The sequence below is a fragment of the Stomoxys calcitrans genome, chromosome 2 (genome assembly GCF_963082655.1).
Source record: "Stomoxys calcitrans chromosome 2, idStoCalc2.1, whole genome shotgun sequence".
NCBI classification, from domain to species: Eukaryota; Metazoa; Arthropoda; class Insecta; order Diptera; family Muscidae; genus Stomoxys; species Stomoxys calcitrans.
Genome location: NC_081553.1, coordinates 34,132,670 through 34,152,644, shown reverse-complemented (window position 1 = coordinate 34,152,644; position 19,975 = coordinate 34,132,670). Strand labels below are relative to the sequence as shown.

Genomic DNA, 19,975 nt, shown 5'->3' with positions numbered 1-19,975 from the left:
AACCGATTTGTATTATACTTGGCACAGTTGTTGGATATCATAACAAAATGCGTCGTGGAAAATTTCATTCCAATCGGATAAGAATTGCGCACTCTAGAGGCTCAAGAAGTCAAGACCCAAGATCGGTATATATGGCAGCTATATCAAAACGTGGACCGATATGGCCCGTTTACAATACCAACCGAGCGACACTAATAAGAAGTATTTGTGCAAAATTTCAAGCGGCTAGCTTTACTCTTTGGGAAGTTAGCGTGCTTTCGACAGACAGACGGACGGACGGACGGACAAACGGACGGACATGGCTAGATCGACATAAAATGTCATGACGATCAAGAATATATACACTTTATGGGGTCTCAGACGAATATTTCGAGTAGTTAAAAACAGAATGACGAAATTAGTATACCCCCCATCCTCTGGTGGAGGGTATAAAAAAAGTTAGAAATGAAACTCGAGTGGATTTCATTCACTTTTGCGCAGAATCGATCTCTAAATTTGACTTCTTGAGCCACATGATTTGTCCGAATTGGCAGAAATTTTGCACATAGAGTTCTGTTATGACTCTCAACAACTGCGCCAAGTACGGTCCAATTCGGTCTATAATTAGATATAGCTCCCGGCCCGGTCGAACTTAACACGCTTTTACTTGGCTTTAGTTTGGCCCAGATCTGTCTAGATTTGGGTATAGATCGATCTCTCGATTTGGCACAGTGATTTATGTGAGGCTTTTCGACATGCGTATCCTATATGGCTCAGATCGGTCTATATTTCGATATAGCTGCTAAAGAGACCAATATTTTGTTCTACAAAATTGAACAGTGACCACTCAATGTCAGTGCCGAATTTGGTCCAAATCGGACCACATTTCTATATAGCATAAATTATGAAATTTTCAACGGATTATGACGCAAGGGGGTGTACATATATATACCCGAGGTGGTGGGTATCCATACATCTTTCAAAAATAGTAAAGTGATTAAAATATCATTATTTTTTCTATATGCATATAGCACCACATCTGTTGTGACCCAGCGGAGGTGCAATTGAATCCGGATGGCTTAAGTGTCTTGCAAAATCAGAAATGCGGTATTTACACCACAGATAAAGTTACCAATGGTTTTGAGGCTCGATTGTCTGGATTTCCATGGATGGCTTTATTCATATACGATGATGAAAGCAATCCCTACAAATGTGCGGGATCTTTAATAAGTCAGCGTAAGATATTTTTAGAATATAAATTGAAAATCCAATATTCAATATTCAATTTGTGTGTATCCAACCTATATTTACAGAACATGTTTTAACGGCCGCCCATTGTATTAGAGGCAGAGAATCAACGATGTAAGTATGAGACGGACAGACACAGGGACATCGTTAAATCGATTTAGAATTTTACGACGATCAGAAATATGTATACTTTGTTGAGTCGGAAATGGATATTTCGATGTGTTGCAAACGGAATGATAAATTGAATATACCCCTTATTCTATGGTGGTGGGTATAAAAAGATTCTGTGCAAAGTTGTAGCTAATTATCTTAATTTTTACGGCTTTAGCGTGATTTCAAATGACGGATGGCCATGGCTAGATCGTCTTGAAATTTTACGAGGATCTAGAAAGCTTGACGTCGGAAAGCTGAAAGTGCACCAAATGACATACTCTATTTTCGACTGACTCCTTCTGTCTGTCCCCCTACGCTTGGCTCCAACTTTACCGGATAGAATCCCACTCTATATCGCATTAGATGACTACCTCGGGATCCCTTTTGCATTACTTTAATGTCAAATACCTATATACAATGTTAGGATGAGAAAATGTTTTAAGCATCTGACAAAAGAAATTGCCAGTTTCTCAGACAAGGCAGGACACATTTCACCCCACTGGTGGACGCGTTTTGATAATTGGGTTTTATTATCTCATCGGCACCATCGTGAACTATGTCCGTCCGTCTGCCAAAATGCGCCCGGACAACCTAGGGTCTTGAAATTGCACACAATCTCGGTAACACCTCAGCGTAAACCATTTCAAATTTCAAACAGATAGATAGTATAGAGATAGATAGATAGATACTTCTCACATATTTTTACTATTTTTTTCGGTTTTGTCCCACTGTGCAACGTTCGTAATCCAAAGGAATCTATTAATCGCTCAGCTTGAAATGATTATGGACTCTACCACACAGGTTGATAGAGTTCACCGTCATCACGAAAAGCTCAGCTGAAAGATAGCTAGTGCGTCCACAGGTTACAAATAGTGGAATACTCCATATAAGGGAGTAGCTGCAATCAGCGGTATCAGTGAAAGCTGTGCGGCACCGGCTCTGCGTAAATGCTGAGTGCTCCATATAACCAGGCGAATTATTGGCGCCTTGAAATAGCCAGAGGCCATACGTTCCCGTAGCAATCGCTACTAAGGACCGGAACAAGCTTAAACATCAATGAAGCTTAAGGAGGATCCCTACCTCCTATTTTGCTCACAGAACTCAGCACCAGTTCTGCGGAATGTGTTCGCATTATCTTCGCCACCATATTTTAAAGGGTGTTTTGACAATTGTTTGTGCGAAAATTCGAACTCAGTACTACGAGTATGTCTGGAATCTGGAATGGTGAAGATAGGCCTATAGGTTTTAGAGTAGGCAGGGAGTAGACATGTTATGGCATTCTCCTATATGGGAGAAAAATATGGGTCGGCAATTGCCGTTGCAATTCTGTACAAAATTTCTACTTCCGGTAAAGACAACGGCGGCTCTTAGGATTCTATCAACGGAGGCTCTCAGGCTTATTAAAACTTATTTGGTCCTGATAACCCTATAGGCTATAGAGCGGTATAAGATCTTCACCCCGAGCGAAAATCCCCAAATGGGAGAGAGGTTCAAATGGACCATTCACTGGTCATACTAAAAGAGACGATTGACAGATGACAACAAAGGTGATTTAATGAGAGTCGGGAAAAGTAGGCGAAGCAATTTATAACCCTTATATGGATGTAAAGAGAAAGGAGGTAGAGGTGTGAATTTTTATCTGACCCAAATGTTATCCGCCCATGAGGAAATATTATTTCAGTATCCTCCACCATAAGATGAGAGTACACTACCTTTGCCATTGCGATTGTAACACCTCGAAAACTTGATCTAAGATTCCATAAAATATATTCTTGATCTTCATGACGTTTTAAGTTTATTTAGCCATGCCCTTCCGTTTGTCGAAAGCACGATAACCTATAAATGAATAAAGTTGGCCTTATCCGATTTGGCTGAAATTTTGCACGATGACTTCCTATACGACATTCTATACCTAAAAAAATCATAAAATCGGTTCCTAACTTGATGCATCTATGATATATACGAACCTCTAGAGGGCGCAGTTCTTATCCGATTAAGAAGTCACAATGGCTTCTATTATGACTACTAACATACATACTAAGAATGAACCAAATCAGCTGATTATCTTGTATAGCTCCCATACCAACATCCATACTAAGAATGGACCATATCGGTTGATTGCCTTGTACAGCTCCCATATTAACAGATTGCCTGATTTGATTTCACGCATCTGCAGGAAGCAACAAAAAATAGTCTAGAGGATAATGGAGAATGAGAAGAACTGGGGGATGGTTATGAGATACGAAGGCAGCGGTGTAAGAAATATGCAAATTTCAAATTTTGCCCATTTTTTTTCATGGATTGAGCATTGGTTTGCCATTTACACCCATATATTATTGAAAAGGAAAGGAGAGGGAGTCAAGTCCTTATGGTGTTTTATGCAGGCACTTGCCATTTTGACTTAATCCTACAGGGCTCTTAACCCCGGGTGAATTCGATGCGTCGAAATACGCCCCCATAAATAGCCGAAGCTAGCTTGAGTACCAGTTCGAGTTCACGTGTTTAGACGTGTTCTCCCTTGGTTAAGAGCCGAGCTTTGTCCAAGCTCTTTCCGTTTTATGGGTAACGACATTGCAACTCCACACCGAGCACCGAAATGCCCTTCCTGCGATTTTAAGGTGATAAATCACACCCACCACGTTGCCCCAACTGGGGTCTCACCATTAGTCATGCTGGAATTGAAGTTCCAGGGGCTTCTGACTCCCGCGGTACCAGATTAAGGGCTTTGTTTTGACCACGTAGCCCTCCTCCTCTACTTCCAGTTGCACAGATTACTTAGTATTGATGTAGGTCGTTGGGCATTGCAAATGGGCCATATTGGTTCAGATTTGGATAAAGCAAATTGCAAATTGCAAATTTTTCCGATAAACATTCCATTACTTAGTATTGATGTAGGTCGTTGGGCATTGCAAATGGGCCATATCGGTTCAGATTTGGATATAGCAAATTGCACTAAGGAACAGGGGCAAACTTCCCACATATCAATGAGTGCAGTCCGTTTCAAGTTAAAGCTCAATGATAAGGGGCTTCTTTTTTATAGCCGAGTCCGAACCGCGTGCCCCAGTGCGATACCTCACAAATGTTGTCAGCATTAGGAGGGGAAAACAACCGCTGAATTTTTTTCTTTTCGGATGGTCCAGATTCCAACCCAGGCGTTCAGCGTCATAGGCGGACATGCTAACCTCTGCGCTACAGTGGCCTCCGTATAAATCGATCTCCCGATATTACTTCTTGAGACCCTGGAAGCTGCAATTTTTGTCCGATTTCTGGCTAAAATTTTGCATATAGTGTTCTGTTATATCTTTTACCAAATCTGCCATGTATGGTCAAAATCGGTCAAGAACCTGATATAGCTCCCATAAAAACCGATCTACCGATTTGACTTCTTGAGCCCCTGGAAGCCTCAATTTTCATCAGATTTGGCTGAAACTTTGAACATAGTGTTCTATTATGACTTCCAACAACTGTGTCAAGTACACTCCGAATCGATATATAACATGATATAGCTCCCATATAAACCGGTCTCCCGATTTGAATTCTTGAACCCCTGGAAACGTCAATTTCATTCGATTTGGCTGACAATTTGCACATAGTGTTCTGTTATGACTCCAAACAACTGTGTGAAGTACGGTCCAAATCGCTCTATAACCTGATATAGCTCCCATATAAACCGATCTCCCGATTTGAATTCTTGAACCCCTGGAAGCGTCAATTTCCATCCGATTTAGTTGAAATTGAGCACATAGTGTTCTGCTGTGACTTCCAACAAAACAGTGCCAAGTACGGCCTGAATCGGGTTTTAACCCGATATAGCTCCCATGTAAACCGATGTCCCGATTTAATTTCTGGAGCTCTTGAAAGCCTTAATTTCTCTTAAAATTTTTTGGGAGTCATAACATCTGTTATGATTTCCAACAACTGTACCAAGTACGGTCCAAATCGGTCAAGAACCTGATATAGCTCCCATATGAACCGATCGCCCGATTTGACTTCTTGAGGCCTACAATCCGCGATTTTTATCCGATTTGGCTGAAACTCTATGTTATGCGTCTTAACAACTGTGCCAAGTACGATCCAAATCGGTCAAAAACAAGATATAGCTCCCATATTTTAGCAGAATCCATGGTGGTGGGTTCCCAAGATTCGGCCCGGCCGAACTTAGCACGCCTTTACTTGTTTATCCATAGGTAGGTTAAATTCGAAGATGCGTTACTTCGGAGTATATATTCATGTAGACCTCGCATACACCGATCTTCCGATTTAAGATCCTATGCCCATAAAATGCGCATTTATTATTATTTGGATGAAATTCGGTATAGCGAGTTATTTTAAGATCCTTGGCATCAGTATCGAGTATGGTCCAAATTGGGCTTTATTTTGATATAACTGGCATATATACCGAGCTCTCGATTTAAGGTCTTGGATCCATAAAAGCCGTATTGATTCCCTGCTTTTGTTGAAATTTGGGACAGCGATTTGTGTGAGCCTCGATACTCCAACCGAGTATGGTCTAGACTGGACTATATTTGGATATAGCTGCCAAATATACGGATCTCCCAATTTAAGGTCTTGGGGTCATAAAAGGCGAATGGTGTTCAGCTCTTGGAGATCAGTTCTGAGTATAGTCAAGATCGGACCATAATTGGATATAGCTGCTTTATATACCGATTTCTCCAGTTAAGGTCTTGGGCCCATAAAAAATGCATTTATTGCCCGATTATGCCGAAATCTAGCACAGAAAGATATGTAAGGATACTCGGCAACAGCACCGAGTATGGTTCAGATCGGTCCATATACGGATATAGCTACCATGTATACCCATCTCCTGATTTCAAGTCTTGGGTCCATTTATTGTATTATCCGATTTATTTTTATCATTATTTTAGAATAGCAATTCGATTGGGTGAACATCGAAAAAGTACCACTCGCGACTGTTTTACCTTGATGGAACAAGAGAAGTGCGCTCCTCCCGTGGAAGATATTGGAATTGAGGAATTCATATTACATTCTAACTATCGTGGTGTCTACAATGATATTGCTTTAGTACGTCTGAATCGCAAGGTGGAATTTAAAGGTAAATAAAACATTACTTAAGCTAAAGCTCCCATACCCAGTCCCAGATCGGTTCAGATTTGGATATAGCTGTCATATACACCGATCTCTCGATAGAAAGTTTTGGCCCATAAAGGGCGCATTTATTGCCCTATGTCGCCGAAATTTGGAACAGTGAGTTAAGTTAGGCACCCCGATATCTTTGCAATAAGGAACAAATCGGTCCAGATATGGATATAGCTGTCATATAGACCGATCCCACGATTTAAGGTTTTGGGCCCATAACATTTATTGTTCGATTTCGCCGAAATTTGGGACAGTGAGTTAAGTTAGGCCCCTCGACATACTTTTGCAATATGGCACAGATCGGTTCAGATTTGGATATAGCTATATATAATCCGATTTCACTGAAATTTGACACAGTGACTTATGTTAGGCTTTTCGACATCCGTGTCGTATATGGTTCCCTGTGGTACAGGGTATTATAACCTAGTGCACTTGTTTGTAACACGCAAAATTGATAAGTATACCGATCGACTCAGAATCATTTTCTGATTCGATTAGGCTATGCCCGTCTGGCTGTCTGTCTGTCCGTCCGTCTGTCTGTCCATGTTAATTTGTGTACAAACTACAGGTCGCAGTTTTCATCCGATCGTCTTTAAATTTGGTATGGGCATGTTTTTCGGCCCAGATTCGGTTCAGATATAAATCAGGTTCAGGATATAAATTCCGTATATTTGTTCGTCCGATTCGCAGTAATAATGTAATAAAATAGTCATTTATTAACCGATTCTCCCGAAATTTGGGAGAAAGGATTTTCTAATGACTCTTGATTTTATTTCATAGAAATCGGTACAGATTTAGATATAACTCCTATTGGGTTGCCCAAAAAGTAATTGCGGATTTTTTAAAAGAAAGTAAATGCATTTTTACTTTTTTTACACATTTTTTTCTAAAGCAAGCTAAAAGTAACAGCTTTATCAGCTGACAGAAGAAAGAATGCAATTAAAGACTCACAAGCTGTGAAAAAATTTGTCAACGCCGACTATATGAAAAATCCGCAATTACTTTTTGGGCAACCCAATATATATATGTTTGTCCGATTTGCAGTTATACAGTAATAAAGTGGTCATTTGTTGACCGATTCTCTTAAAATTTGGCAGGAAGGATTTTCTTATGACTCTCAATATTACTGGAGTATTTCATAAAAATCGGTTCAGATTTGGATATATCTCCTATATATATGTTTGTCCGATTTCCAGTAATACAGCAATAAAATGGCCATTTGTTAACCGATTCTCTTGAAATTTGGTAGGAAGAATTTTCATATGACTCTCAATATTACTGGAGAATTTCATAAAAATCGGTTCAGATTTGTATATAGCTCCCATATATATGTTCGTCCGATTTGCAGTAATACATCCATAAAATGGCCATTTGTCAACCGATTCTCTCGAAATTTGGCAGAAAGGATTTTCTAATGACTCTCGATATTATTATAGAAATCGGTACAGATGTGAATATAGCTCCCATATATATGTTCGTCCGATTTGGAGTAATACAGCAATAAAGTGGTCATTTGTTGACCGATTCTCTTGAAATTTGGCAGGAAGGATTTTCATTTGACTCTCAATATTCCTGGAGAATTTCATAAAAATCGGTTTAGATTTGGATATAGCTCCCATATATATGTTCGCCCGATTTGGAGTAATACAGCAATAAAAGGGTCATTTGTTGACCGATTCTCCTAAAATTTGGTAGGAAGGATTTTCATATGACTCTCAATATTACTGGAGAATTTCATAAAAATCGGTTTAGATTTGGATATAGCTCCCATATATATGTTCGTCCGATTTGCAGTAATACACCAATGAAATGGTCAATTGTTAACCGATTCTCTCGCAATTTGACAGGAAGGATTTTCTTATGACTCTCGATATTACTGGTGAATTTCATAGAAATCTGTTCAGATTTAGGTATAGCTCACATATGTATAAATATCGCCCGATTTTTACTCCCGATTTTCTTCCCAAAATGTTGTACAACGCTTTCCTCGACGAATTCCACAATATCCATAAAGTTTGGTCGAAATCGGTTGAGATTTAGATATAGCTCAGATTTTGGATAATTTGTTGTCATTTGTCAACCGTAGTTATTACATTTTGAACATATTTGCTTTGCTCGCAATTTGATACAGGAATTTTAATAATCTATCTGGATTTATCCGCCGAGGTCCATCAAATTTGTTTCAGAATTAAATGTAGCCCCCCCCCTCTTTTTTTTGTGTTTATAGGGTAGGTGTAGGGTATTATAAAGTTGGCACCGCCCGACTTTTCCCTTTCCTTATTGGTTTTTAGATATAGTTACTGAAAAGACCAATATTTTGAACAATTACTTGGACTTATTAGTATTTGGTCCAATTCGGAACATATTTTAATATAGCTGCTATAGAGCATAAGGTATGCGTTTTTCACCGGAATTTGACGAAAGGTTACCCGAAGTGGTGGGTATCTAAATTTCGGCCCGGTCTAACTTAATGTTTTTCTATTTGGTATTTAGTAATTTTTATACCCTCCACCATAAGATGGGGGTATACTAATTTCGTCATTCTGTTTGTAACTACTCGAAATATTCGTCTGAGACCCCATAAAGTATATATATTCTTGATCGTCGCGACATTTTATGTCGATCTAGCCATGTCCGTCCGTCTGTCCGTCCGTCCGTCTGTCCGTCCGTCCGTCTGTCTGTCGAAAGCACGCTAACTTCCGAAGGAGTAAAGCTAGCCGCTTGAAATTTTGCACAAATACTTCTTATTAGTGTAGGTCGGTTGGTATTGTAAATGGGCCATATCGGTCCATGTTTTGATATAGCTGCCATATAAACCGATCTTGGGTCTTGACTTCTTGAGCCTCTAGAGTGCGCAATTCTTATCCGATCAGAATGAAATTTTGCACGACGTGTTTTGTAATTATATCCAACAACTGTGTCAAATATGGTTGAAATCGGTCCATAACCTGATATAGCTGCCATATAAACCGATCTTGGGTCTTGACTTCTTGAGCCTCTAGAGGGCGCAATTCCTATCCGATTGGAATGGAATTTCGCACGACGTGTTTTGTTATGATATCCAACAACTGTGCCAAGTATGGTTTAAATCGGTCCATAACCTGATATAGCTGCCATATAAACAGATCTGGGATCTTGACTTTTTGACCTTTAGAGGTCGCAATTATTATCCGATATGCTTGAAATTTTGTACGACGGATCCTCTCATGACCATCAACAAAAGTGTTTATTATGGTCTGAATCGGTCTATAACCCGATACAGATCCCATATAAATCGTTCTCTCTATTTTACTTCGTGAGCCCCAATGGGCGCAATTCTTATACGAATTGGCGGTCTCCAACATATAATTTAATTGTGGTCCGAACCGGACCATATCTTGATATCGTTTTAATAGCAGAGCAACTCTTTTCTTATATCCTTTTTTGCCTAAGAAGAGATCCCGGGAAAAGAACTCGACAAATGCGATCCATGGTGGAGGGTATATAAGATTCGGCCCGGCCGAACTTAGCACGCTTTTACTTGTTTTACATTAACTGCAGATCCATCTCAAGCCTCCTCATGCATAGCTCTATCAAAATTCGTATTTTTATCTACTACTGATTTGGAAAACTAAATATGACCCATTATCCACTTTAACATTTGTACCTCTATTTTCTCTTTTAGAACACATTAAACCCATTTGTCTTCCCATCTATGATAACTTAAGGACGAAACTTTATGAGCGTTATATTATATCCGGATGGGGCGGAACCGAAACAGGTTTTAATTGCAATTTTTCTTTTTTTTTCTATTTCTAAAGTAAATAGTTAACGATTTTGTTTCTTCTTAAAGGGAATTCATCTGATGTCCTAAGAATTGCAGTGGTACCTCGTGTGGAGACAGCATCGTGTCAAGTTCAATTACAACCATGGGGTCTACAGAACGAATTAAATGAACAGCATATATGTGCCGGTGGAGAAAATCTGGTCGATTCTTGTAAAGGAGATTCGGGTGGACCCATGGGCTTTGGTGATTTATATAATGGCCGGCCACGTTTCATACAATATGGCATTGTTTCGGTTGGACTGCTCAAGTGTGGTGTTGAGAATTTGCCTGGAATTTATATGAATGTTTCAAATTACCTACAATGGATTACAGATCATATAAGGGTTGAATGACGAATGGCAAAAAATAATAATAAGCATATGTTACCAAACTAGAGAAAAAGAAAAATATTAAATTTAGAGAAGATATAGTAAAATAATCAAAGCTTAAACGAATATTATTAAAAGCAAGTAAAAGCGTGCTAGTTCGGCCGGGCCGAATCTTATATACCCTCCACCATGGATCGCATTTGTCGAGTTCTTTTCCCGGCAAAAATGGATAAAAGAAAAGATTTGCTCTGCTATTAGAGCGACATCAAGATATGATCCGCTTTGGACCACAATTAAATTATATGTTGGAGACCTGTGTAAAATGTCAGCCAATTCGAATAAAAATTGCGCCCTCTAGAGGCTCAAAAAGTAAAATAGAGAGATCGATTTATATGGGAGCAGTATCGGGCTATAGACCGATTCAGACCATAATAAACACGTATGTTGATGGTCATGAGAGAATCCGTCGTACAAAATTTCAGGCAAATCGGATAATAATTGCGACCTCTAGAGGCTCAAGAAGTCAAAAACCCAGATGGGTTTATATGGCAGCTATATCAGGTTATGAACCGATGTGAACCTTATTTGACACAGTTGTTGAAAGTAAGAATAAAATACGTCATGCAAAATTTTCAAAATTTCAGCCAAATCGGATAGGAATTACGCCCTCTAGAAGCTCAAGAAATCAAGTCCTTAGATCTGTTTATATGACAGCTATATCAGGTTATGAACTGATTTGAACCATACTTGGCACAGTTGTTGCAAATTTTGCCCATAAACATTCCACTACGGAACAGGGGCAAACTTCTCACATATCAATGAGTGCAGTCCGATTCAAGTTTAAGCTCAATGATAAGGGGCCTCCTTTTTATAGCCGAGTCCGAATGGCATGCCGCAGTGCGACACCTCATTGGAGAGAAGTTTTACATGGCATAGTACCTCACATATGTTGCCAGCATTAGGAGGGGAGAACCACCGCTGAAAATTTGGTCTCACCAGGATTCGAACCCAGGCGTTCAGCGTCACAGGCGGACACGCTAACCTCTGCGCTACGGTGGTCTCCGTGTAAAAACTTCAGCCGTGTAAAAACTTCTCCGCAAAGAGGTGTCGCACTGCGGCACGCCGTTCGGACTCGGTTGTAAAAAGGAGGCCCCTTATCATTGAGCTTAAACTTTATTATGAGACGTTTTCCCCGTTTCCTTAATGTAATGTTCATGGGCAAATTTCCATAGTTAAAGACAACCTATATGTGGATATAGCACCCCTTAATCCGATTTCCCGATAAAAATTCTTGAATTCATAAAAATTTTAATTTGTCCCGATTTCGATGAACAACAATGTCGGATAAAGCTGTCTCCAGATTTACTACCAGTTTCCGCTGTTACAGTGAGTTGCATTGTACCCCTCAGCATCCGAGTATGGGCCAGATCTGTCCATAACAACACTGATCAGTACATATTGTAGGAGCCACCGAGTAGATCGTTGTGCAAATTTTTGAAAACAAAAATGCGTTAGCAAAGGCCTTAAGAGTGAAATCCGTTAGATGCATATAAAGAGTGATTTTTTTTAAATTAAGAAAAATGCATGAAATCTTTATTTGAAGCGATAGTACGGCCCATATAATTTATTATTTGAAGATTTTTCATGCAAATGTTGACCGAGACTGCGCCTCAAATGGTCCATCCAATATTGGCATACTCTTTTCAACATTTCGGCCGGTATCTCACGAATAAATGCTTCAATGTTGTCTTCCAATGCCTCAATTAAAGCGGGCTTGTCTGTATAGACATGCGCTTTAGCATAACCCCACAATAAATAGTCTGAAGGCGTTAAATCGCACGATCTAGGCGGCCAATTGACGGGTCCCGAACGTGAAATAAAAGGTTCACCGAACTCGCCTCTCAATAAGTCCATTATTAAGCGTGCTAAGTGGCATGTGGCATCGACTTGTTGAAACCACATGCCATGCAAATCAAGCCCTGCATGGGCAAACAAAATTCGATATCATTTCACGCTAGCGCTCTCCATTCACAGTTACATTACGATTCGCATCATAGTTGAAGAAGTACGGTCCAATGATGCCACCAGCCCATAAACCGCACCAAACTGTGACTTTTTCTGGATGCATTGGTAGAGGGATAGACTCATTGATAAGTATACCGATAGACTCAGAATGATTTTCTGATTCGATTTAGCTATGTCCGTCTGTCCATGTTAATTTGTGGACAAACTACAAGTCGCAATTTTTATCCGATCGTCTTCAAATTGGGTACAGCCATGTTTTTCGGCCTCGAGACGAAGCCTATTGAAATTGGAAAAAATCGATTCAGATCGGTTTAGGTTTTAATCTTTCACACAGTACGCTCGAAAGTATCTTGTATGCGATGGAGAGGAGACTCATTCCTCTGTAGTTGGCACATTCCGTCTTGTCTCCCTTCTTGTGTACGGGACATAGTATGCTGAAGTTTCAATCATCGGGTATGCGTTCTTCTAGTCAGATTGCGCAGATAAGCTGATGCATACGCCTTATCAGCGTGTCGCCTCTGGTCTTTCATAGTTTTGCGGGTAACCCGTCGGCTCCTGCTGCCTTGTTGTTCTTTAGTCGAGTCACTGCTACTTGGACCTTATTCAACATTCTATACCATCATTAGGGATTGGGTTTGCGCTATGCTCTTCGTTGCCAACTTGGAACACTAGAAGTTGGCTTAAATGTTCTTTCAATATCCTCAGCATGTTATATGTGTCAGTTACCAGATTTCCTTCTTTGTCTCTGCAGGAGGATGTGTCTGCACAAAAGCCATCGGTTTGATGTTTAATTCTTTGGCACAATCTCCGGACTTCATTCTGACTCCTGTACCCCTCAATTCGCTCACACTCACGTCTTTCCATTTTCTTTCGATACCCACCACCGAAGGATGAGGATATATTTATTTTGTCATTCCGTTTGCAACACATCAAAATAGCCTTTTCCGACCCTATAAAGTATATATATTCTTGATCAGCGTATAAATCTAAGACGATATAGTCCGTCTGTCTGTTGAAATCACGACACAGTCTTCAAAAATGGAGATATTGAGCTGAAACTTTGATTCTTTGTTTGTCCATTAGCAGGTTGAGTTCGAAGATGGGCTATATCGGACCATGTCTTGATATAGCCCCCATATAGACCGATCCGCCGATTTAGGGTCTTAGGCCAATAAAAGCCACATTTATTATCAGATTTTGCTGAAATTTAGGACAGTGAGTTGTCTTAGGCCCTTCGACATCCTTTGTCAATTTGGCCCAGATCTGTCCAGATTTGGATATAGCTGTCATATAGACCGATCATCCGATTTAGGGTTTAGGTCCATAAAAGCCGCATTTATTGTCCGATTTTGCTGAAATTTGGGACAGTGAGTTGTCTTAGGCCCTTCGACATCCTTTGTCAATTTGGCTTAGATCGGTTCAGATTTGGATATAGCTGCCATATAGACCGATCCTCCGATTTAGGGTCTTAGGCCCATAAAAGCCAAATTTATTATCCGATTTTGCTGAAATTTGGGACAGTGAGATGTGTTAGACTCTTCGATATCCTTCGTCAATTTGGGCCAGATCGGTCCAGATTCGGGATGAAAGGTGGTTTACATATATGCCCGAGGTGATAGGTATCTCGGCCCGGCCGAACTTAACGCCTTTTTACTTGTTTTTTCCGCGGAATAAACGTTTCTCCTTTTCTCCCGATACCTCTCCTTCATCTGGCGCGTTGCTACTGATTGCAGCGTTGCTCTATATGCCGCATTCTTGGCTTCAGTAGCATCTCGACACTCTTGGTCGTACCATGGGTTTCTTGGAGGAGGCTTCCGATACCTAAGTACGGATTTTGCGGCATTTTCCATGGATTGGGCAATAGTTTGCCACTGCGCCATTATATCGTCGGAACAAGGAGTGCTTTTATCAAGCAGTGGGGTTAGTCAAGGGGTGTATGCCTTTGCCATCTGTTGTGTTTACAGCTTTTCAATGTCCAGCTTCCGTTCAGTAACAGGTCGTAGTTTCCTCGCCATGTTCAAACGGGTGCGAACCTTGGCTGCAACAAGGTAATGATCCGAATCTATATTCGCTCCACGGATCGATCGTACATCTAACACGCTGGATGAATGCCTTCCATCTACCACAACGTGATCAATTTGGTTTCTCGTATTTTGATCGGGTGACAGTCATGTGGCTTGTGAATATTTTGAAATCTGGTGCTACTACGCGGCGAAATCTATCAGCCTCAACCCATTACTGGACGTTATCTCGTGGAGGATAAACTTTCCGACTGTTGGACCAAAAATGTCTTCCTTCCCTATCTTCGCATTAAAATCTCCCAGAACGATTTTAATATCATGAGTCGTATGCTCTCCCTAGACGCTCGTAAAAAATATTCTTGGTCTGCTCGTCTTTGTCTTCCGTCGGGGCATGGGCACAAATAAGGCTGATGTTAAAGAATTTGGCTTTTATGCGGATTGTGGCTAGCCTCTCATCCACCGGAGTAAAGCAGGAGACAAGGTGTTTCAGTCTCCGACTAACCACAAATCCACAGTCAAATTCATGCCTCGTGTTATGGCAGCTATAGTATAGTTCGTCACCGTTTGGTGTTGTAGTGACGCCATTCCCAGTCCATCGCACTTCCTGTAAGGCGGTAATATCTGCTTTTTACTTCTCTAATACATCCGCCAGCGCGTACACTGCACCTTCTCTATAAAGAGTGGGGACATTCCAGTGCAGATTTGCAAATCATGGTCCTTTTTTCGTTTGCGTGGATCGTCAATGTTGGGGGGGGGGGTCCGTTTTTATTATTCCTTTGTTTCTCATAGTAGTTCTCATAGTTACTGGCACAGCGCCCCAACCGCATGGGTTTTGTGGGATTGCACATGTATCCCCCGTTATGGCGAGCCGCTTGCTCCAAGATCCGACGCTCGCCTCCAGCCGCCCTTAACCTCGGAACAGACGCCGATGTTGGCCATTGGTTATTTGAAGGCGCCAATAACTCCCCTTCTCATCTCGAGTATCATTGGCACTCAGTATTTAATTAAGAGCCAGTGCCACCTGACTCCTCACTGAGACTCTCCTGTCGAGAGGAGAGTCTCGTGGTGGCAGACACCGGACAAAGACAAAAGGCCAAAAAGCATGGTATTTATTGTAAAGGGTGATTTTTTAGCTTTTATCCTTTTGCAACACTAGTTCAAACAGCTCACGCACGTTTCGAGTTTTGTTTCACTGTCAAATATCTTCAGATTGGTCTATAATTTAACCATGAACCGTCTTACATACGAACAACGCTTGCATTTTATTATGAAAATGAGTGCTCTGTTAAGAAAGTTCATCGCGCGCTTCTTCCATTGTACAACGAAGCTAATTTTTGGCTCATTGGATACGTAAATAAGCAGAATTATGAATTTTGGAGTATCTATCAGCCAGATGAATTAAAAGAGCTACCAATGCATCCAGAATAAGACACAGTTTGGTGCGGTTTATGGGCTAGTGGCATCATTGGACCGTACTTCTTCAAAGATGATGCAAATCGTAATGTAACTATGAATGGTGAGCTCTATCGTGAAATGATATCCGATGTTTTTTTTGCCCAAAATGCAAGAGTTTGACATGTGGTTTTAACAAGACGGTGCCACATGCCACACAGCACGCGTAACAATGGACTTGTTGAGAGGCGAGTTCGGTCCACATTATATTTCACGTTCGGGACCGGTCAATTTGTAATTTGTTTATTTACACGCTATTAAAAAAGGTGATTAGCTTACGTTTACTTACCGAATCGCAATTACCAAACAACTCACAGCCGTAGAGAATGCCAGGAACAAGATAAGTCTTTGCCAAGAGAGACCTAACCCGTAGCGGAGTAACCGAATGAGTGGCCCAGAGAGCACGCAATTTTGAATATCCCTGATCAACGACAGAGTCGATATGACTACTCCAAGTCAGAGGGCTATTAATAACCATGCCCAAGTTCTTTGCATGAGGAACGATTTCCAATATAGAGTCGTTAATGAACATACCGACATCACATCAAAAACGAAACAGCCTGTTTCTGATAACAACACACTTGGACTTTACAGGGTTGAGACACAGGCCATTGGCTTTCGCCCACGTGCTGACTCTTGACAGATCATGATTAAGCAGACGTATGTATGTTTTCAGCAATCTCATCCCTCGGACTAGCGATATATATTTGTACATCGTCAGCGTACATATGTACCTCACAAGAAGGCAATTGACTCGCCAAGTCGTTGCTGTACAATGAAAAGAGAAGAGGACCCAGCATTGATCCCTGAGGAACACCTTTTAAAACAAGCAGAGGTGACGATAAAGAAGTCTTATAACTGACGGACTGAGTGCGGCGCACGTAGAAGAAAAATTGTAAAGATGTCTCATCTCATCACATAACAAGGAATGATCCACAGTGCCAAATGCCTTAGAATGGTCAAGAAGAACAAGGAAATGTATCTTGCCATTCTCCAATTGGCCGCCTAGATCGTGCGATGTTAAAGCTCATGTCTATACAGACATTGAAAGTCAACATTGAAGTATTTATTCGTGAGATACCGGCCGAAATGGTGGAAAGTGTGTGCCAAAATTGGTCACGGTCAACATTTGCATGAAATAATCTTAAAATTTTAAATTATATGGACCGTACCATCGCTTCAAATAAAGATTTCATGGATTTTATGGTTTTTTTTTTTTTTGAATACCGACGTATATCATAGTTGGAAACAAAATTTCATTCGATTTGATTCAGGAATCAAATCAATATTGCCATTGTAAATAGTTAATGGTACTTTAGAACCCCATTGTCACCAATGTGTGACAAGTTATAGCTATAGGTAATTTATTCAAATACGTTATACCGTCGGTTCTTTTGATCATCTTAAAATAATTTTTGATACACAATTGATAAAAAATTTCAATTGCTCAATGACGTCTACTTGTAGACACACGCAAAGCAAACCGGCTTACGGCATTGCGTCAGTTGCTTGATACTAAAATAAATGTTCGAAAATAAATATATCGTTTGTTCAAGTATGGTCCAAGCGTAAGGCGTCAGTATAATTTATGAGACAGAGATGGTTCAAAGAAATCGATTTCAAGATATGGCTTAAGAGTTGCAGTGAAATTTAGAAGAACATATTGCTCAAGTACTTGAAGAGTGACATAACTCAAACAACTAAATTAGGGCAAAAGTCGATCAATGCCAACTATATAATGCCTTACATCTACCCTATAAGTGTGAGTTGGACGATATTTTTATAGGGTCACTATATTTAATTCTTAAAGCTATCTGAAACAATAAAGACAAGAAAATTCTTAGAAGATCTGTTGAAAAATGCGCTGACAAAGTAATTCGCGATACATGTATTTATTAGAGCAATATCTTACTCCGTGAACATCAGAAAAATTTGCAGCGATGGTTATCCCCTTACTAATGCTGGCTAATTTTGTAAGATATTCTGACATGCTAAAAACTTCTCTACCAAGTGGTGTCGCTATGCGGCACACCGTTCGGACTCGGCATAAAAAAAGGAGGTCCCTTATCATTGAGGTTAAAACTTTAATCGGACTGCACTCATTGATATGAGAGAAGTATCCCCTGTTCCTTAATGGAATGTTCATGGGCAATTTAGTAAAATTTAGTATGTGCACTCACGATACACTGACACTGATATATTGTACTACAATATCGAAAATATTACCTCCAATGGAACACCAATTTCTTTGGATGAAATTAAATATTAGGTCGATTAGGTCTCTGCAAGATGGAAAAATCCAACCAGGAACAGATGAAATACCGGGAGAAATAATTTTTTTTTTTCGCACACATTGGAAATATTTCTTCAAAACATACATCGTTGAATCTATCCAAAATACGAGAAGTCGATGGGTCAAACACAATATGAATTCGAACAAAGTATGGGCACTAGAGAAGCGCTAATTAGTCTGCAGATGCCATGGCATCATAGTAAATGAACAACTTCTAAACAGCATAAGATATGCCGATGATACCATAATAATAGCGACTACAATGACGTTGTAGTAGAAATTTTGGAACAAACTCTTAAAGAAAAGCGAGGAGTACGGTCTCAAGATTAATTTTAAACAAGTAAAAGCGTGCTAAGTTCGGCCGGGCTGAATCTTGGGAACCCACCACCATGAATCTAGTTAAATTTTATATAAAACTAGCTGACCCGGGCCCGCTCCGCTGCGCCTTCTTTTACTTTATATGGAACAAAAGTTCCCTTGGAATATTTATTTTCGGCAATTAAAGAGCTTTTAGTGAAATACCATGCTAACTTTGCTAACAGTTTGACACTATATGTGCCTTTATCTGAATCCCATATGATCTTTATTGGTCTACGAATTTAAGTTTGGATGTAAGGTGTACTCCATTTTTAAAATACTTCATTTCAGCCCGAAATTTTCATGATGTCTGATTTAGTGATGTTTTCGGGGGATAGGTGGTCCCCAATTGGATATCAGATTCGTTTTCTAATCTTAAATACCTTTCATTTGATTCCCATATTGTCGTGATTGGTCTTAATATATATTGGGTTGGTTTGAGGGTGGGACGGTCCCTCTGGGTACCCCATACGAAATTTGGATACCAACTTTTTATTTTTAGGTTACTGTAATAGAGCACACAAAATTTCGCTTAAATCGCACCATCCATCAACGAGATCTGGCGATGTTGAAAATTAGGGTAAGGGGGAAGGTCCGCTCCCCCTTCAGATATTTAAAAAAACCCAGTACCCTAATTTCACCTCGGGATCATTATGCACCATCAGTGAACATTTCATGAAATTGATTTTTATATATAAGAAGTAAAGTTTTGTTATTATACCCACCACCGAAGGATGGGGGTATATTCATTTTGTCATTCCGTTTGCAACACATCGAAATATCCATTTCCGACCCTATAAAGTATATATATTCTTGATCAGCGTAAAAATCTAAGACGATCTAGACATGTCCGTCCGTCTGTCTGTTGAAATCACGCTACAGTCTTCAAAAATAGAGATATTGAGCTGAAATTTTGCACAGATTCTTTTTTTGTCCATAAGCAGGTTAAGTTCGAAGATCGGACTATATCTTGATATAGCCCCCATATAGACCGATCCGCCGATTTAGGGTCTTAGGCCAATAAAAGTCACATTTATTATCCAATTTTGCTGAAATTGTGGACAGTGAGTTGTGTTAGGGCCTTCGACATCCTTCGTCAATTTGGCTCAGATCGGTCCAGATTTGGATATAGCTGCCATATAGACCGATCCTCCGATTTAGGGTCTAAGGCCCATAAAAGCCACATTTATTATCC

At 40.1% G+C, this 19,975-nt stretch overlaps 1 protein-coding gene across 1 annotated transcript in view; it reads left to right on the top strand.

Moving 5' to 3' along the window:
• Positions 1-10,758, top strand: part of LOC106087749 (uncharacterized) — a 34,115-nt gene extending 23,357 nt beyond the window's left edge. The window contains exons 9-13 of the mRNA XM_059361409.1: positions 1,011-1,215; positions 1,293-1,341; positions 6,267-6,454; positions 10,163-10,258; positions 10,331-10,758. Of these exons, the coding sequence (XP_059217392.1) occupies positions 1,011-1,215; positions 1,293-1,341; positions 6,267-6,454; positions 10,163-10,258; positions 10,331-10,656 (864 nt within the window). The 3' untranslated portion in view covers positions 10,657-10,758. The remainder of the gene's footprint in view (positions 1-1,010; positions 1,216-1,292; positions 1,342-6,266; positions 6,455-10,162; positions 10,259-10,330) is intronic.
• Positions 10,759-19,975: the final 9,217 nt, after the last annotated feature.